This window comes from Ambystoma mexicanum, chromosome 5p (genome assembly GCF_040938575.1).
Source record: "Ambystoma mexicanum isolate Mex_15411 chromosome 5p, UKY_AmexF1_1, whole genome shotgun sequence".
Taxonomy (NCBI): domain Eukaryota; kingdom Metazoa; phylum Chordata; class Amphibia; order Caudata; family Ambystomatidae; genus Ambystoma; species Ambystoma mexicanum.
In genome coordinates, this window is record NC_090930.1 from 812,082,271 (window position 1) to 812,103,457 (window position 21,187).

The 21,187-nt window shown below is 42.9% G+C and overlaps 1 protein-coding gene across 4 annotated transcripts in view; it reads left to right on the plus strand.

Annotated features, from left to right (window-relative positions):
* BBS9 (Bardet-Biedl syndrome 9) overlaps positions 1-20,189 on the plus strand; it is a 3,505,410-nt gene extending 3,485,221 nt beyond the window's left edge. For all 4 annotated transcript variants that reach the window (XM_069613236.1, XM_069613237.1, XM_069613239.1 and 1 more), the window contains one exon: positions 17,067-20,189. In XM_069613236.1, the coding sequence (XP_069469337.1) occupies positions 17,067-17,074 (8 nt within the window). In that variant the 3' untranslated portion in view covers positions 17,075-20,189. The remainder of the gene's footprint in view (positions 1-17,066) is intronic.
* The last annotated feature ends 998 nt before the right edge of the window (positions 20,190-21,187 follow it).

The following is a 21,187-nucleotide window of genomic DNA, read 5'->3' on the forward strand; positions in this document are numbered from 1 at the left end:
CATAATTCTACTTCCCGGACACTCCTTTCTTCTCTCTCTATGGAGTAGCACGTCTGCCAGTTTCTCCTCAATTGCCTCCATTTCAGTTTGTTTTCTAATCCCATCCCATATCTGTACAGCACACAGTTGATCAGTGCTAGAAATCACGTTACTCTACACACTACTTTGGAGCACTAAATACATATTTGCCACAATAGTGTCACATTTAGATGCATTTTCTGCAATTTATTGTTTAGTGTGGACCATGCTTCTATCCAACTAAGGTAATTTATTTGTGTTTGTATAACAGTTAGTTTACAGTCATTGTCTTTAATTTCCTCTCTAAGCAAGTCATAAACTTTAGTCAGAGAGTTTAGAACAAAATGCAATGCAATTAATGCTGACGGACCTATATCAGGCTGAGGATGCTGGAAGGATAGCGATGAATATGGGGTTTGTGTGGAATCTGGCACAACTGTGTCTGGGCCTGTGAGGGACAAATTTAAAAAAGCTGGGGCTTCACAAAGTGCTTCATCTATTTCAGCTCCCCCTTCCTCAAACTCTTCTGCTGCAGGAACATCATTTACTAAATCCCTATGGGATGAAAGAGATGCCCCTGCTGGGGGAGTTAAAATAACTTCCACACTGTACGATTGTAAAATTAGGGAGCGCTCACTCACAGGACCTTGAAGCCCTGTGGGAAACATTCCAAGATTTTCTTTTTTATGTTTGTCGAGGTGAGAGTAAAATCTCGCTCAATACCGGTCGAGGGAGATGGAAGTACCTCTTCTACTCTACTATATGGAGTTTGCTTACATTCAGAAACAAAGCAGATGAAAGCAGCAAACCCGAAGGTCGATCAAATGGAAGCCATAGTCCTTCAATTTCACACCGGTGCAGTGACGCCTCCTAAATTACAGGCTCCACCTCCCCTCTACTTCTTAAAATGTAAATAATTTCACTTCTCACGTGCAAACACCCCCCAAGCAAAAAGCCCTTTGATAATAGAGGGATGGTGCACAAATACCAACTCATCCAACCGGGCTCCAAGGGCTACACTTCAGTCATACTCGTACGCCGCTCCCTGATGTTAAACTACCGGTCAACTGCGCTTTACTGGTGCTAGGCGGCGCAGCGTTCTTGAAGCTTTTCCAGCCCCTCCTCCAAACCTCATCCAACAGGGAAACAGTAAAAGGACACGATGTCTGTGCTAGAACTGGAGTGCTGGAGTCTGCTTACTGCTGCCGACCATCTGCGCTTTAGTGGCGCTTCCATTAGATTCTGGCAGATTTTAAAAACACTCAATTTCTGTCTCTTTCCTTCTACATGTATGAAGTGAAAAAGTTGCAAAAAATGGCAAAAAGTCAAACATTTTCCATACATGAGGCAGACTTGTATTTTGCAAAGTTAGACTTCCCCAGTCCAGTACTATGGCAACTTATCTTCTTAATTGCAACAGCCAGAAATCTCGAAAGAGCAACAAATCGAATACAAAACATATATCTCAATGCTTGGAGTAATGCTATTACCTGTATCATGGATTTGTTAATGATTTCCATTCGACGCCATTAGATGCATCACATATATACAAAGGCTGTTTTCTGCTGCACTGATGTCACACCAGTAAAAGGCCAAAAATATAATTCAATGGTGAGATCTCACATCCCTTCATAGCCCGACTGGAAAGAATGAAGCCAATGTGCCCTGCTGCTGGGCATGGGCTGTTCTTGGGAGCAGAGCTGCCGTGATCAAATCATGTGCTCGCTGTATTCTGTGTGTTGCTGCAAGTTAAATGCTCTGGAATGGTAGCCACCATCTGACTCGAGATTGTGAGGGGAGACAGGATTCTCCGGTGGTGACTGAGAGTTGTTATGCAGAATAAACCTTGACATCTCTCCCCACAACCAGATTGCTTGCTTAATTCTACATCTAGCAACAATCTGGGTACTCATCCAAGTGTGGATGACCCTGCAGCAGCCGGTGTCTCCCACCCCATCATCTCTGCACCTGCTGTCTACAGGGAACTCACTCTCGCAACTGTCAGCAACAACCAGGGTAGCCCGGCTGGCAGAAGAATACAACTCAACAGTGGAAAGTTGCCCGACGAGTTTCTTAGCACGAGCCCAGGATTCAACCTGTGTTGCTGTGTGTTGTCTTGCTTCCAAGACAAGCGCATTGCCCGTGAGCTATCCTCCCGGCCTTAATAGGAAATAGGGAGATCACGGCAGTGGGAGGCCTGCATCTGCCATCATTTCATAAACTATAACGTTGGACCCCCCTCAGCTGAGACATTGATGCAGCAGTGAATCAACTTTCTCACTAGAACACTAAGGAAGACACTCCACAACATCATACTGAACGACCTACCGAGAGATAGCCAGGGCAGTAAAGACCGAATACATAGCCAGACCAAGATGAAAGTACTAGGATGACTCATTAATAGCACCCTGGCCCTTAACCACATCCATGCTCCAACAGACCCATGTCACGATAGATAGCAAGGAAATAGGGAACACCCAACAACCAGCTTCGACACTAGAGGGAGAGAAATAGACACACCCAACCTTATTATACAGAGCTCATTAGGATACAGCTGGGAGCGCCCCACGCGATCACACACTAATGTCAGACAGCCATTAAAGGAAATAAACAACAACCCCACCCACTGGAACACACTCAAATGGAAGAAGATGTATCAGAATCAGGACACAAACGCCGCTAATCCAATTTTCAAATCTCTGCATATCCAACCCACCCAAAGATTCACACAACTATTTCAGCCAAGCAAACCACAGGCGCTTTACCACGCTGCATCAACAACTAACAAACATCACATAAACAGCACCTACAGCACACAAGGTCCTGCACGGTCTGATACTGGCACCAAATCTTAGTGCACGGTATATACCGAACTAAAGCCGCCAACAGCACACCACTTCTCCCACTCTCCTATTCCATCTCCACCCGACTAAATTACCCGCCGCCTCCTTGTTTACAGATCTGCCAGAGCGCCTGTGACCAACTCCATTGGTGACGGTGCGCTATATAAATACCTTTAACATAACAAAACATAACATTTGCTGTTTTACCGCAGGGCGTTGCTCCCCCATGGTGTGTAATAAACCTTCAAATCTCACTAAGTGCTTGTCTCTACACCACCACTACAGTAAAGCGATGGAATTGTACTGAATTATTAGGCAACACCACAGGAGGTGAGAATCATCCAAATTCATACTTCAACATGCCCCAGAGCCGCCTATCTGCGGGTTAATGGTGAGAGGTGTCCCTAAGAATTCAGAGCCCTTGTGCATCCTTCCTGAACGTGTAAGCGCAGTGTGCCACTTCATGCATCCCACACCCTGTTCCCACTGCCTTGCATCATTCCAAATAAGGACCCATTGCGAACATACCAGAGTGGGCTATGATATGATATGTTATTTATAACGCGCTTAATACTCAGAGGTTTCTATGCACGGACCCAGGGATTGAACCTGCGTTGCTCTGTGTCATCTTGCTTCCAAGGCAAGCACGTTGCTCCTGAGCTATCCTGCCGATGCTACTGCACAGTGGCCAAGTATTCTGCTTTGCAGCCCCTGTACCCTGCTGAAGGCACCTTGCATCATTCGAGAAACACAAGCATCTAGAAGAGGACTTAAAAACATACATATCGCACGAATCACCCATTGCTGCAGCGCAGCTGTGCATCCACTGGAGGGAGAATTGTGACCTGGTCCATTAAACAGACTGTGCCGTGCTATTGGAAGGACTGTTGTGACGTGGCCCAGTGAAGGAACTGATATCCAGCTGACATTCCTTGTAGGATTGTGATGATTTAACAGTGCCACATGGAGGAAGGTGCACTGAACCACACAGAACCGAACATTACAGAACTTTTCTTTATTGTTGACATTGTTTGAAATGATAATCGATCGCAACTGCCATTTAGTACAAGGTGCACTGGGTTTCACAGATGATTAAAAAGCATTTTACTACATGGAGTGTAGTAGAAACAGAGTATTTGAATTGTACACAAGCATGCAGGCCCTGACAGGGCATGCATTGAAAAATGCCCTGTCTACTCCTGATGATCTGACAATTCTCTGGATAGAATGGAGGGAATATTGGAAGGACTACTTGAATGCAGTGGAACACAAGGATATCACCCTAGACACAAAGATTTGCTTCCTACCTGATGCTCTGAGGGCAGGGAGGAAAAGGAAGTACCGTGAAATACCACCCCTGGGCACCAGGGCTGTGGGAGATATGAATGCATATGATATTGCCCTCAAGTAGTTAGAAAACTATTATTTGCCCAAAGCAAATATTGCCCTAAACAGAGAATTCTTTTATTCGAGAAGACAAAGGACTGAAGAATGTGTTGAAGATTATGTATCAGCTTTAAATAAATTGGCCATGAATTGCAGATTTTCAGTAGAATAGGTCTACACAAGCTGACCAGGAATCAAATAACCTTCACAGATCATTCGGCTATGTTCGGATCTCACACCAGAGGAAACAATGTTACTGGGGCAGTTAAAGTGAAGGAAGACAAATACAGAGCGAAATGACATGACTGGTAGCATCTTCAAGGCAAGACAAGAAGCCAATGAAAAGAAAGAAACTGAGACAAAGGAGGACTAGACTTTGGCTGCACTGAAATAATCGATCTGTTTCCAGTGATGGGTGATAGATCGTTTTGCCAACTCATTTTTGCGTGTAATTCCTGGATTATAAATTGCAAATATATGGGTACAGTATGGACATGATGGTTGACAGTTGGCCAATGTACATGATCGTATCTCTCCAGGACTGAAATCTCTGCCCTGATTCCCAGTGAATGCGAGGATTAAGTTAAAAACCCTCTGCATTATCCACATGGCCTTCTGGGACCTGGGGCCTCAATACCTTCAACTCTCTTCTTAAATATCTTCCTTCTTGAGCTCTTCGCTTATCCGCCTCCAACTCCCTCAGGGTCAGCGGCTTCTCCAAGCAACGAGTTGGTGGTAGATCTCTTTCTTCGGCAGGGGCCTCCCCCCTGGAACAGCCTCCCTGCCTCTCCGAAACTTGAGAACCATCTCCGGTTCCGGAAGCACCTCAAGACCTTCCTCTTTGCTTCTGCTTTCTCTCCTCCTCGCCTGGTTTGAAACTGAATCTGCACTGGTTACCTGGCTACCCTATGATCACAGGCCCATTTCCCCTTCCCCACCACTTGCACACCTGCACTGCCCCCCTGGCAAACCTTGCGCTCGGGGGCTGTTTCAGTATCCCTACAGCCCCCTAACAGCACTTGACACCTGATTTCTGCACTTACCCTTGCACTTGTCACCAGCTGGCCGCATTGTTTATTTATTGTTTCATTTATTTTTACTGTTATCCTATGTCCTGCACTTTCCCACTCCCCCTTACTTACTTGTGTGATCTCTATGCCACCTGGCTTAGTAGGATTGTTGTCTCTGTCTTCCCTCTGTTCCCCTATAGTGATGCTGGGATACTTTCAGGCTTCAAAGGCATTTAAACGCTGACTGCCCTTGGTAAAGATATACATAGCAAAGTAAGATGTTAATATGGTGGGTGTAGGGATCAAGCAGCTTTGGGTATTAAGCTTAATCCAAGCAGTGCAGAACCATTGATGCACATAATCCCTACTCAGGAGAGTAAACAAGAGAAATATCCCAAATTGTTTTGTGAGAAATTTGGGGAAATTAGGGGTATGTACATAGAATTATACTTAAAGAAGATGCCATTCCAATAAACCACAAGGGGAGAAGGATTGTTTTAGTGCTCCGAGATGATATTGTTAGGAAATTACAATCTCTACTATGAGAAAATATTATTGAACCCATTGAGTCAGCAGAGTAGTTAAGTCCAATTTTAGTGGAATAGAAGGAACATGGTAAGATCAGAGTAAACATGGATATAAGAGATTTAAATGAGAACATAATAGTAAAGTTTCTGATGGCCATCATTACAGGGATGCTGATTATTAAGATTGGTGCTGTTTGCTTTACAGCACTAGATATAACTGTTGCTTGTCATCTAACAGCCTTGACCAAGGATTGTAAACATCTACAATGTTTATAACACCCTTTGGGCAATTCCACAATCTTGGAATGCCCTCTGGATTTGCTTCTGAGACACCGGTCTTCGAAAGAGTGATGGCACATCTTCCCAAGGCTATCCCATTGACATTAGTATATCAAGATGAACTCCTTTACATGGTAAAGGAAAAAGGAACATGATGCCAGGCTGGGTAAGGTATGGGACAGAATGAGAAACAAAGGTAATTTGCCAGAGCAGGTTTTGAGGTCAACTGTTTGAGTATCCAGATCATCTCATTGCTGGGAGGACAGGTGAACAATAAGTTGAATTCAGTTTAGGCATATTCCATCTTTGTAACTGAGACAGTGACCGAGAGAGGGAATGTTAAAGGCACAGAAGAGATCAATTGAAACATGGTAGAGGTGCATTCAAGGTTGGAGACATGGTGAGGGTTAAAAAAAGGATGGGGACGAGTGCATGGATTTCCCCTACATTTCCCCTACCAATGGACATGACAGAAGTGTTCCTCAATGCTATAAGACGGTTCCAAGTAGATTCTCAACATAGTGGTAAGGTGGAAGGCCAACACGTTTGAGAGTCAAGATAGAGAACATTTGAATGTTAGAAAGTTTGAAAATGGATGAAGTGGCCAGGCGAGATGGTGAGCAAGAGCATACAGAGCATTGAAGAGTACATGTGATGGGCACAATATGCTGTGTCCATTAGGCCTGTCACTGTGATAGACCCATTTCTGAGCATAGGTCTGCCACCTCCCAGTGCAGGATGCAGCCAGTGGCTCTTGATTGGTCCTGAAGCAAAACACTTGCTGAAGCGAGGGATAGAGGAAACTAATAGCGGTGGCAAGAAAAGGTGTTTTATGGACGTTGCCAGTTAATGAAGTAAAAGACACGTGTTGACAAGTGTAAGGAACTCATGGTGGAAACAGTAAAGACAGACACAAGTAATCAAAGTTCAAAAGGTGTTTATTAGACTGTATGCAGGTTAGAAAAACACCTAATCTAAACCTAAATCTAAGATGGGAGCAAGCGTCGACCATCAAATGAAAATAAGCCAGTCCTTGTGGCATTGTGTCAAAATAAAAAGGGCCTATACTAAGAAACCTATTGCTAAACCTTGCAACTAATATAAAAGGGTGTGGGATAGATCTTAAGAAAAGAAAGAAGTGTTCAAAAAATATTATGTCAGTATGTGTTAGCCTAGGTCTTCCTTCCCCATGTTTTGAGCACTGGGTAAGGTGGAACCTTGGAGCACAGCACACACTCGAGCTTTCCCAGTCAACAGTTTAACTCGCAGCTATCAGGACCGTCGATGGCCAAGTGTTGTTTCCTTGAAAGTCTCTTGCCTTCAAGGACCTGATGTGTTCAAATAACAAAATAAAAGTACCTTCAACAAAATGAAAGTTTGTTTCCTGCTTTTGCTTTGGGTGAGTATTCTTCACCGTTGGGTCCCCCCCTTCTGGGCGGTGACCCTTGTTTCTTGGTGTCTTGGGTGATCAGTTTTCACCCCTCGGATCTCCCTGTTCCGGGTTTAGATCCATTCACAGTTCTTATCGATATCGTGGCCTTTGGGGTTGTGGTTTCCTGGTCCTGTGGGCCTGATAGGATTATCAAGAAAAAGAACAAACACACACAATCTGGTCTATGTATTTCTCGGGTGATAGACTCTCCCCTTGGTCCCCCTCTTCTGGGCGCTGATCCTTCACTAACTGTATTCCACAAATTGTATAACAGTTCTTTTCTCAATGAACTATGGATGGTAACTTTCCACCCTTGGGTCTACTTCGGCTGGGCTTGACCCTGACAAGCAGGATAGTACTTCTCTTTTCCTTATAATGTCTCTTGGTTTCTCCCTCGGTCGGGCTCGGACCTTAAATGACAAGCGTAATAGTGCACTTCTCCTTGTCTTCTTAATATTGGGACTTTAGACTTGCCCCCTTCTCGTCAGCATCCCTCGGTCGGGTTCACTCTTGCCAACTTCACATTCATAAGTTTGCAGGATTCACTTCCCTTGCTTTCTCAAGTTAGTAGCTCAAAGGCTTTCGACTGTACAAGGATTTTGCTTGACCTCCTGTATGACCACTTTGACCTAACCTGGCGGCTCTCCTCTGGCCTTCTGGTTTCTGCAGTTTTCATTCACACAGGAATCAACCAGAGTCTTTTGAGTTAGCACCCACGTGATGCCTGTTCCCTATGCAGCTGTTCTCCCCTCACCACTTTACAGTTCTTTTCAACTTAGTTAATTTTGGCACATTGTGTCTTTCATCAACCACAGCCCGGCTCTTATCGGCTCTTCCCTCGACTCACCAGCTGTGATGAACTGCTTGCCTTTCTTCGTAACTGGAGTCAAGGCCGGTACCACAATAGCAGGAGTTTTCCTTGCTAATGCTCATCAGCGCCGACATGCTCCGTGTATGGTTGACCTTTGCAGCAGACTTGGGCTATTGTGCTCGGTCTTAGGATTCCCTCTGCATAGATTTCGCTGGTCTGCGTCGGAAAGGGCAAGATCGTGGTTCTCTTAGTCAGACTCTCGTTATTCACCACCTTTCTCTTCCTCTTGAACTGCCGGACCTGGATAGCTGTCTCGTCGTGCGGTCTGCCTTTCTCGTATTGTGCTCTCTTGCTCCACCTTTTATCCCTGTGTGGAAGGGAAAAGGGCCGTCAGGTGTGTGTGATTCTGATCAATTGCCTGTCTTTGCCTGACCCTTGTATTGGGACATGTCAGGTAAACGGTTCTGGTGTTAGTCCATTCTCTGGTGTGTCATGTGAAAGTGTTTGTGTCGGAAAAGGTGGGGGGGAAGTGGTTTTGAATGTCCTATGTGGTAGGATAGGGAAAAGGTTTTGAAGGAAGGGGGATACCGTGTCTCACCCATCAGTGTCCCACTCCCACTCCCTCAGGACCCCCCAATCCAGGTGATCCTCCCTCACTGGTCCACCCCCAGGAAATGGATCCAATAGCAATAGGCATGTCCTGGCCACCTGGATGACAGATCCCTGGGGTTTAGTCAGGGAGACACCTTCAGGTTTCTCACACAAGACATCAGGTAATTTAAATAAAATGTGGGGTATGTGGGACAGATGTGAGAGGGAGTGATGAAGGTTGGGAGGAGGTAATCTATGTTTTTGGGGGACAGGAGAGACACATGAGAGAAATATAGAGAGCCTAGCAGGGCAGCACATATTCTTGTCTATTATTGTCCCATGAGTCGCTTCTCCACCACCTGCACTATTGGTGCATGGCAACAGGTCAAGAGCTGGGTAGATATTAACAAGGGGGTGCTAGCCATGTCAGAATGCCAGGTGACATCATTGGTAACTCAAGCCTCATCCTCATTGTTTTTAGTATCACTAGAACCCTCGGGTGGAAAATACCTATTGTTAATACTCTCAATGTACACATCTATACATTAAATCGCTGCTTCTATTTCAGAATCCAACTCTCGAAAAATTGCAAAATATAAAAGACTGATACAAAAAGTGATTTTACAAAGCAGATAATAAATCTATTAACATTTGTTTTAATGCATGTAAAACTGATTCAGTTAATATTGTCTTGTATTACGACTCTTTTATCTTGCATAAAATCTTGTCAAAGGTAACGTGTTTTTACATCGAAGCATTTGCATCTGTGCATTTACATTGATTTCACTCATTTTTAGGGAACACAAAAAAGAAGCAAAGAATGGCAAGGGGGCTAAGAGAAAAAAGAAAAGAGAGAGACGTACGAGCGCTTTACCCCAGTGGTCGAAGTGTACGGAAAGAAATAGTGGAACTATGTTCCCTACTGGCCTACACCGCTCCCCACAAACCCCATGCCACGCCTCCTCCCACGCACAATACAATCCCCCCAAACACATGCGCCTGCTGTTTAGGGGAACGTTCCCACTGAAAGGGCAATTTTCAACTTCTTCCTACATGTTTATTTGTTAAAACGAAACCGTTTTAAAATAAAAGTATAGGAACTGTAAAACTTAATTAAAAGAAGTATAGGAGCAGCGCTCCCGACCACTCACGACCACTGCTTGACCCCCGTTTAAAAAAATGCACAGGTGCAGATGAGTAAAGTTGTAAATGCACAGACGTAAAGAAACGGGGCAGTTGACAAATACTGTCAGAGACAATTGGCAGAAATGAGAAGACGTGCTTCTCCTTTTCAGTATTCAGATGTAAATCCGTGTTTTTTGTTTTCTGGCCCAGCTTGCAAGAAAATACAGGATTTGGTGCAAAGATTTTTTTAAAGTTCAATCAATTGCATTTTTGCGATTAGCTATATATATATATTCTAGGCATAGTAATTGACAGCATGTGCATAATTTGATGTGGGATTTCAACTTCAAACCCTGTGCTGCTGCTGGGGTTCACTTCATTGGCTTATTTTATATTCCTACACTCAGTATTAACGTAGAAGGGTGGGCAAATGGGCACTTATGGTGCTGCACTAGCAGATGTAATTCCTTTGCCCTGCCCTATGGTTAATTGACTAGTTCCAGGAGTCAGCGTGGAAGACAAGCTGTGTGACTATGCCCTAAGTCACCCAAGAAAATGTGATTGCTAGTGAGTGGTTGCTTCAAACATGCGCGTAAATCCTGTTTTAGCTAATGATTTTGACAGTGCTGGTTAAATCTTGATCCAAACTTCTTTATTAGTGACGTCCGGTTATATGAAGTTTGAGCCGACACGTGTTTCGACCATGTAGGCCTTTCTTAAGGCTCCATACTATATTGTTGCCAATGTTTATGAGTCCCTATTAGCTCCAATATGTTCTAAGTTCTCATATTTTAACTTCTATTCTTTGCATGGAATATAGAGATGCAATTTGCTTGGCATCGATAAAATGCTTGTTGATAAATTCTGTAGAATAATGTATTCAAATTCTACTGTCTGTGCTCCTGCTGTGTTCGGTCCTCATTCATTACTTTTGTATTTGTGCACCTGAATGGAGACAATAGGCATTCATACACATTGGCGACGATATAGGATGATTTGATTTCATTATGGGCAAGAGCACTGTAAAGTCAGTTACTGTAATGTCATTCTGATCAAAGGTGATGTGTTGTCAATTCATTAACTGCATCAGAGGGAGGGGTCAAAGAGCAGCATGGTTCCACCTCTGTTATGTCTTGGAATTTGGTGATAGGACACTAGTGGAACTGATGTTTGTTTGTTGGCCTTATTTGTCCTAGACATCTGTTTTCAGCCTGCAGGATACAGGTTCGAATCCAGGAGTGTTTGACTCAGTCCTTCATCCATTCGAGGTCGCTAATTTGCATATGATTGAAATGGTAATTATATGGGATTCAGCGAAAAAACTTTGTTAAAGCGACGTTATGGTTAAGTTGCACTAATAAAATCCTATGAAATTCAGTGAAAAAACTTTGCTAAAGGAACGTTATGCTTAAAGTAAAACTGAAACCCCCAGAAATTCACCAGTTATGGCAAGCTAAGAAACAATAACTCGTGCCACCACCGTGCACTGCTAAGACTAACACCCGGGGCATCACAGATGACATATCAGATGCAAAATTTCATACAGTTTCATTGAGTGGCGCCAAAGTTATAAGCCATCCAAAAACTGCTTTTCACTGACCCTGTAATGCAGAAATATGCATGGATGTCCCTGAACATCACAGAATGTCCCTGCATATCTGAGATATTCATGGCCTTCGTAGAAGAAGAAACACCCGATTTGTGTTTTTTTTTTTTGGCTATATCCCATCACATCCTCATCACCCCTCACATCCCCAGAGATTGTTTCTTTAGTTTGACAACTGCAATGTTGTGTTTTTTTATTTATTTTTATTGCGATGTCCGCAGACTATGGGCACAGTTCCCAAATCCAACATGTCGTCCATTTAAAAAGTTTTAACGCACTTCATGTTTTTAATTGACCAATAAGTGGGCGCGTATGATGTCTGTGAATGTCACGCTGCTCTCTGATTGGTCTAGAGGCATCCACTGACTCCAAATCAGGAAATGAGTGCGCGGACCAGACGCAGATATTATTTATTTTATTGTACCTACTTTTTGGCCATTTAAAAAAAACAAACAACTGGATGGATTTACATTAAATTTGCAAAAGCATGCTTTCAGGACCAAGCTGTCGCTCCTCGCTGTCCCGGTTTATTGGACGGCCACTCTCAACCCAGGGAGTTCCTTTCCCCCCGAAGTAAAGTGGCACACAACAAAGCACTTAGTATATTTAACTTTAGTGAGGCCTCCAACCTGTATAATACCATTTAACAGATACGCTCTGTACCACCAATAAGCTAGGAAACTGGCCGGTCTATAGAAATGATATATATATATTTGTTTAACTTTTACTACCGTGAATACGGAATCAATCAGAAGGACAGCTGCCACAGACTCTGTGGCACAATATAATATCACAACTTCAAATTACTTGCATCCATTGATGAACATGTATTTCTAATAGACTTTCAGTAACTTCAACACAGGTAGAATTGAGAGATTTGCAGTCACAACTTAGATCAGATTTCTTTGCAAATTAACTGATAGAATTGCTTAAAAACACACAGGTATTGCTTAGTTTATCCCAATGCTATTTTCACCCGAAACCCCGACCCTACAGATATCAATTAGATACGACCCCTTTGGTTTGAAGGCAAGGCAAAGGGAGTTGGAATACAGTGGGAAAATCGTTTTGGGCTTTTTATTAGAAAGGCGAGGTCTGGGGAAATAAAGCCAATGGGAACATCATTTTTCAGCACTAATGCAGATGAAATTCAGGGCTGTGGCCTTTTTATTTGTATTTGTATTTATTTAGATTTATATAGTGCTTTATGCCGAAGCGCTTTACATGAGGAACAAGCAATTACATCAAGGAATACATAACACTGAATCAAACCAGAAAACAGTACAGGGAACAATTTACATTAATGGTGAGGTTAAGTGCATAAGGAGGGGGACTGAAGTGGGAGAGGAGGGTTAGAAGGTGAAGGAGGGGGAGGATTCAATGGAGAAGAGGAAGCTGAAAGATGCTAGGGGGGTGAATGGAAGAGGTTGGATTTTAGAGATGTGCGAAATGAGGGGTAGGCGGTAGTATAGCGGATTGGGAGGGGAAGGCGGTTCCATGGGAAAATGTGTTGTGCACACACTACATTCACTTTAAATGCAGATTTTTGGGGATTCTTATTGTGGGATTAAGGACACCCCTCTTCCGTAAGGAAGTCAGGGTTACAGGAAAATACGGTCACTCAATTACTTTATTGCTATTACTGGCTGTAACACACTGAGAATTAAACGTTTTTGTTTCTAATTGTAACACAACTAAATCTGTGATCTTTTCTATAGGGATTTAATTGAATTAACTTTAATTAAATGTGCTAAGGGCCTACACAGTTTTGCCCCCTCAGCCACAATTAAATGGACAGGATTAAGGCAGGTGGTTCTCAACACAATTCAATTTAAATGGCTAGGGGGGTTTTCTATGAGGAATTAGTTGTTATCTTTTGAGTCACATATGGCCAGGGCTTACACACTTTCCCCGGCTACCCACTATGTATGAAGTGGATGAAGGCTGACAGAATCCCCCCACACTTTTGTTTTCATCAGAATCAATCTACTTACTTGGGAGACCTTGGTTATTGGGCCCTCAAAGAAACAGCAGGGCTCATCATGGGAAAGCACTGATCTGGTCAAAGGCTTCTGCCAAGGATTGTCACCAGCACCCAGTCCTCATCTGGCTCCTCCAATGTTGGGCCCGATTAGCTTCTAGGTTTCCCTGTCCCTGCCTCCCTTGCAAGGTTTAAGGCCTCTACAGGTAGACATCTTTTCTCCTGGTAAGGTGGTACCCCAATGGTTTTGGTAGCTCTCCTTGCCTCTCGGCTTAGTTGTTCCTCGCTAGAATCCCCTCTCAGATAGGAAATTGACATTGTATAGTGCTAATGACAATTACACATTATCTGTATTCCCACATTATGGATTGGCTACCTCTCTCGCTCCCCCTCCCACCAATTCCACCTACTGCCTGCTGATAAGACAAGGAGTTGGGTGGTGTGGATTATGGAGACTGAAGGGAGAAGATAAATTCACCACTCAAAAATGACATGTTGGTTTATAATTTTGGTTTTCTTAAAATCTCCATACATGGCAACCATCTTTATTTTTCAGATAACTGCATGGACATATATATTTTAGAATTCTACATTTTATGGCAAATCAGGAAATACTAATTTCACTTCTGCACGCCCTAACTGCGTGGAGCCCTTGTTTTTTGTGATTTACTCCTGATCTGAAATAGTGAAAAATAAGCTACTTCACAAACATGAATTTCATAGCTTTTAACCTCACCAACTTTCCACTTCCTCAGAATTATGAGAAGGCCAGAATCATGGTTTTCTTTCTAACTCAAATTCTATACATCACACATGGTTAATATTCACATGGAACTGACAGGCTTTTTATGCCCTTTACTATGAGTCCTGGATGAGCTCACTGGGACAATTCTCTTGTTTATAAAGGAAAACATAGTCCAATGTTAGTCATAGGCAATGCATCACATGGGCGCCTGAGTTTCTCATCCAGCCCCCTCTCCTCAAATGTTTAATTTCTCCCCAGTCACATGACACGGACATCTGCCTGGTTCATGTTATTCCACCCTGTCATTAAGTGTCTTTAACAGTCTCTGTTCAAAGCTAATGTACAGTTATTGGCCCGACCTTGAAGGGTCATTTCTGCTGGCTGTCTTATCTGTACCCTCCGCAATTCTGATCTACTCTTAATATTTCATTGCATTTTAAGCTGAAAACCAGACCTGCTTCTTCTGGTGGGTCCAGCTCAAAGGCCTTGAGGTCTAAGTTTCAGAGGCACAGACCTTTCAGTTCAGTGGGGACAACAAGCTACATACATAATTCTAAGAGAATGGCATTTTAAATTAAAAATATGTATTCTACACAAGACATTCTGTATCACATCTGGGCCTGTTGTCTAGGAATGAAATCTTTCTTTAATACAATAATAAAAAAATATGAGTCTGACTTTCCGTATTATTTACACCCAGGTCACAGTTAACATAGGAAACTATTGTTCACTTCTACAACAAGTAGGCCTCTCCTCTTTAATTATGTAATTTTGAATGTTGAAAAGTATGTGTTTTCTTTGTGACAAATGCAAAGTGCTTGGCTACACTTTAGATTTCTGGATCACAGTCTTGTGCGTCATTGGTCAGTGTAACATGCTGCTATCTGTTTAAGTGAAATTGTAGCTTTTCATATTTTATGAAAACAGCCTTTTCACCCACAACTGCCTTTTTCAAAGACATTGGGCACATTCTGCTGTACTAATATTGTAAGACACGCTTTCCTTTGCCTTCACATTTTGGTAATGTTGAGTGGGGCCCACCTTTCGCATTCACTAGCCCTCATGTTGGAAATCAAAGTTTCAACTGGCCTGTGTATTCCAATGGGTTTCAACATCAGCCATCTGTGTTCTGTCAATAGGGCCTTGCATGGCCTCTCAATCTCTGTCATTCTGGGGCTGTATTTTCACCCCACATTACACAAGTTTGGTGAAAAACCGTCCAGCAGTTTGGGCTGTAGGTGCGAGCAAAAAGTGTGTATGCCACATTTTGCCATGCACTTTTATACTCCATTGTGCAAAGTGAGGAAACGCTGCCTGTCATGCTTGCATGCCAAGCCATGTCCTTGTGGCGCTCACAATTAAAATTAAGCCCTGCCCAACATGCAAGCATGTGGGTTATGGTTTAATTGTAATTGTAAAAGCTGGGGGTCCACCAGCTCTATGCTTGTGCATAAAGCAGGCAGACTCCATAGGGAACGCCAGCATTTGCAGCAGCATGAAAATCCATACCGGCGCAAATGCCGGAGCAGTTGTATAGCGGAGTGCAAGGAGGTGGTGGAAGCACAAGTTGCATTCCGCTCTGCCGCTCCGCCTCAAGGATGTCATGTCTTCCATTCACATTACGCCACAATAAAAATTAGCTCTATGGTCTCTTGCTTACTCTAGTGCAAGAGAACTTTCGGTTGCTGATGCATATAATCAACGTAGATTTTTTTTTAAAAGAAATTATTTTTATATTTATAGAGCACACTGCAGCCCTCGGGCATTGAGGCGCTGTGAAGGACATGTAAGAAGGCATGAATCAGGGTTACAAGAATGCGGCCCCACAAAAATACTTGGTACAGAATGATGGAATACATAGTGAACAGTTACATTGGGCATTACAGGGAGGCATACAGAAGGTGCTTGGAAAGGTAAAACACATTATATAATGCATATAACAGCCATTTGTTCTTTAAAATAAGCAATACCATGCAGATGGATGCATGCTCTTCTGTGTTCAACCCCATCACACACAAAATAAAAATATTGCCATAAGCAGTTGTTAAATAATTAATGGCTGTAAAGTATCACAGAAATTTATTTTTCAAGAAATGAATCTGAAAAGCTAGAAACGACATTAAGTGCTCCTGTGACAGCTGGAATTCTGCTATGAGCTAGCTCAAGCAGCAGACATTGTGATGTCACACAATAACTGTAATAAATTATTGCAGCTACAGCAGTGATGTCATTTTTCATTAGATATGTATAGTGATGTAACTACAATACTGTAACAAGGAAATCATTTACAGACTTGTATATGTATATTGCAAGCTGCCGTAATGACAAGGCTTAGAGGCTTAAGTAATCCGGCATCAAGCATTATTTAAAAATGTGATATTATTTTGTAAACATTTTACATGTATAAAAAACCGCTTTGAACATATAATAGAGATTTGCAGAACTGTTGACCGTGCTTAGGGAGGGACATTCTGCTTGCTGTCAGTTGGTTTATGGCAATCCTGCCGTAAGGCCTGTGGGGAATATTTTGCAGGCCTCTTGTTCACTGTACACGGTACTGAGAAGTCAAATACAAAGCTGGCAGATTGAGTGCTAAATCATGAACAGGGGTCATTGGACAATGACTAATGAGAGTGAATGCTGTCACTTACTAGTCTTTGAAACTTTGCAATTGTCTCTGTCAGCTAGTCAACCTTTTCTTTTCTTTTTTAGCTTCGTAGATGAAGGAACGTGCCGAAGTGACCCCCAACTAAACTGCAGCTAGTAATGTAGAGAAGAGAGAGCGCAAGAGCCCTGCTTCAGAAGTGTAACATGGCTGCAGGGTTATCTACAGTAGGAAAGCCAACCCGGAGGACGATGGCTTTGGGCTCGCTACCGCATCACCTAAGGACAACCTTGTGGGACACTATACCCTTGATGCAAATCACGAGTGACATGAGAATATTTCACTACTAATCCAAAATGTATCACTGATGGAACAATTCCTGGCATAAGAGTGCTGAATAGCAATGATTAATAATCTGAAATATAGCATCAGGCTTCTGTTTATAGAATCTAGAATTACAGATGCACAACTGTGAATGATAAGGCTAATGGGGAGTATTGTGTTTTGTGACTTCACAAATTATGAGAAAGAACAATATATGATTCACGGTATCACTGGAACTATTATTAGTACCATGAAAGGGGGGGTGCGGCCTCACAGCCAATGGGGAGGCTCAGAGTGGGGGCTTTACCACATGGTACAGCCCTGCTCTGAGCCTCCTGAGAGCAGGAGACCGCCATCTTCCCATGTCGGGTTTTGCAGGTAAGTGTGCTTCCCCGCTTTTCACGTTCCGTCGCATTCCCCAATCCCACCTCCCTTTTCCACACATTAGGGCACCCCCCAACCCTTCCCCACTTAACCTCTCCTTCCTTGTCCGTTGGCTGCGCCGGGAACAGTAGGTTCCTGGCACAGCTCTGACATCCGCACAGCCACCATGGAAAGGGAGAAGGGACTACATATAGTCCCTTCTCCTCAATCCATGGTGGCCATCTTTTTCTTGTTGTTCTAAGTTGCACAAATTCACAACTTACAAACTATCAGTATCCTAGTACAACGTGCCGGGATACTAAAAGCAATAAACCCCTTGCTGGGTGGCCATTACTGATTCATTACTGAATCAGTAATGTCCCAGGGCATTACTAATGCCCCGGGGCTTCGTTAGGTAATGCCCCACCCCAGCTCGAGGTTTATTGTTCAGTTATGCCTTCACACCTGGGGAAGTGCGCTCAATGAAGTGGCTGGTGATGCAGACTGCCCATGTTCGCTTAGCAACACAATCACCTTCCCCAGGTGTCATCACTTTCTTCCCATTCAGCCCCCCTTAGCTCTTGAACCCTTTGTACCCAACTGACCTCAGCTGCCAGGTCATCCTGCACCTGCCACCCTGCCCACCCCACTCGAGGGGCGTTTTCACACTCCTTCGCTGTCCATGCTGCCGCTATGAAAATAGAAAAGGTATTGTCCCTTTTCTATTTCCAGTGGCTGTGGACATCTTTACTTTTTTTACAGGACTGGGCATGCACAATATGGATGGAAGATACATTTAAACTATTCATACATGGAGAGAGCCCCGGATGCAAATATTGATCACGCCCTTGTTCAAGTGCAACTAGGGCCAGTGACGGACCTGAACCCAGGGTGAGGCCTTTGCTTTACTTGGGTCTACCTAAGGCTCAGGTTTGCTTGCCGTTACCAGCCCTGTACACCCCCAAATGTAGGGATGGTCACTTAAGCCTCAATTGCTTTCTCATTGTTGCCTCTATACTCTTATTGCTTTTATGGGCCATATTACAGAAACTTGCATCAGTGGAAAGGCAGTTGGCACTGCAGTAATTGCTCTACTGCAAATACATTGTCTTTCTATGCATTTTTGGATTAGGAATAGGGCAAACATTGCAAACATTGCCCGGTGCAAAAATGCATTGAAAGAAAATGTACCATGACAATGTATGTACTAGTGCTAATTGCACTTGTACAGTGATACATTTCTGTAATTTGGTCCCATATCTCTGTGCTGCTGAGGACTCCGCTTGACCTTTAATTTTTGATCCCTTGTTTTACTCCTCTTATTATCACTTTCATATTTAACTCGAGAGGTGTTGCTAGGTCTGGAAAAGACTAGGGGCTAGGCTAATGTCGGAATTGTCCGGACTGGGGGCTAGCTACACTTCTGGTTGTAGCCCCTGAGATTCTATCCGGGGCTACAACCAAAAGACAAGGGGCTATAGCCCCCTTAACCACCCCCTAGCAACGCCTCTGTTTAACTCATTTACCAAACTTCCTAAACCACGTTCAGATTTAATGTAATCTCTGTTTTTATTTCCAGCACTGTGCGCCCGACTCCCTGCAGTCCTTTATACGCATTCAGACTTAGTAGCACATCTGTGTCGTTTCACAGTTGCCTAGTGGGGCTGCTTTGAGAGGATTTGATTAATTCCCAGTGTCTACTTATGTCTGTTTATTTTGATTTTTAAACAACAGAAATCACTGCTTAAAGTACTCATCTCCTTTGGAGAGATTACCCCTGATTTACATTTTGACTTTGCAACCTCCCTTCCAACGTCTGGGAGATCAAAGGTTGTAAATCTCTTGACTGCAGTCCTTTGGCCTCCACTATAAAGGAAAAACATCTCATGTATGTCTTCCAAAACGTATTGACATCAGATGTTGAACTTAGTGATTTGGTGAAAGGCTAAAGGGTGGTGATGTTTCTAAAACATGGATCTGCAAGAACCCACTAGCTGTAGGTAATCTCCTGGATCTACATAGGAATTACCAGTAGATCCATACTAGGATTGAGAATGCAGTGCCATGGCATGGAGATAGATATGTTTTTAGCCGAGCAAGTAATTATCAATTCATGTTTTTAGGAATCGCGTAGTCATGGCCAATTCATAGGATCACCCACATGTCTAGGCTAATGGGACACGGCAGGTTGTGTTACTCAGAATTTTATTTTAAGGATCTATGTTTATTTTAAGGATCTATGTTTATTTTCGACAGCACAAATGTAGGCAAATGGGTGTCATCGATCCAGTACGGACACGATTATTAAATGCAGCAGACATTTGTGGTTTTATTCTCGAGGCTACTCAATCATAGTATCTTTAAAGCATAAAACAATATCTGTTTAGAGCCACTGTAATGTGTGATGTTAGCCTTTATCGCTACTTGAATGATTAGTACCTCACCCAATAATGCGTTGAGAAAACTGACATTTGCAAATATTGGAAAATTAGAGGGATTCTTACCTCATTTTAAAGATTGTGAAATAAAGAAATTAATTTCAACCTGAGACTCTTATTTAATTAAGTCAGAGCAACTGAAAATGTTCATAAAAGATTAAAGTTGTACTATTTTGCAGCAGTTCAATCGGAATGTTTTTGATTTAGATGCCTGTGCATAATTGTGTGTTTTGAAATGGTATGCTAGAAAATAGGTTGTTCATCCCAGTGGCCAAATCATTGCTATCTGTTTTTCATGTATTTTATTTTAGGTGTTTTTTACAGTGTTGTATGCCGAGAGAACCATCTACTTGAATCCGAGGTCCATGTGAACTAGTACAGCCCAATCCCAAAGTTAATAAATGTTCTCAATATTAAAGATCCCCAACGTGCCAAACATTATCAAAGTTTGGGCAGTGACATCCGGGCAAGTTGATTAGTTAATATCTGAAGTGAGCGTGCAGAGAGGGGCAAAGTTGGTGACTTTTGTATTGTTTGAGATTATATGGAGGAGGGAAAGGGGATGGTTTTCTGTAACAAACATTTTAGACTTGTCTTTAACACTGCAGGAATTATAATTATTCTGAGGATGGATAAGCAGATTGTTGTAAAACACAAAAACAGCTGCTTGACAATTTCAACCAGGCCCTTAAACGGTGAGAACACCTTGTTTTGTTGACAATTTAACCTTGTTGATATGTGGATGCATCAAATTCTCCTTTGTTTTATGTAGAAAGGGTGATCCATGGATTTCTCTAGTAACAAAATAGGGAACTACAGCATAACAAATGAGGTAGTAACTGTCGAGGAATAGCCAAAGGGTAAACAACAAAAAAGAAATACGCTGAGAAAGCGTTCACTCAGGGAAAGCTGGAAGAGTACCTTCCCTGAGTGACCGTGAATGAGCCAGAGAACGCCAACAAGAGCCGGTGAGTCAAGCCAAGGATAGAGGGGACCACGGGGCATATCGGTGGGCGCACCAAATGCAATTAATAGTAAAGCAGACTTAGAGAATATTTATAAAAAGGGAAAGGGAATTGAAATCAGAGCCCTTAGCAGTATGT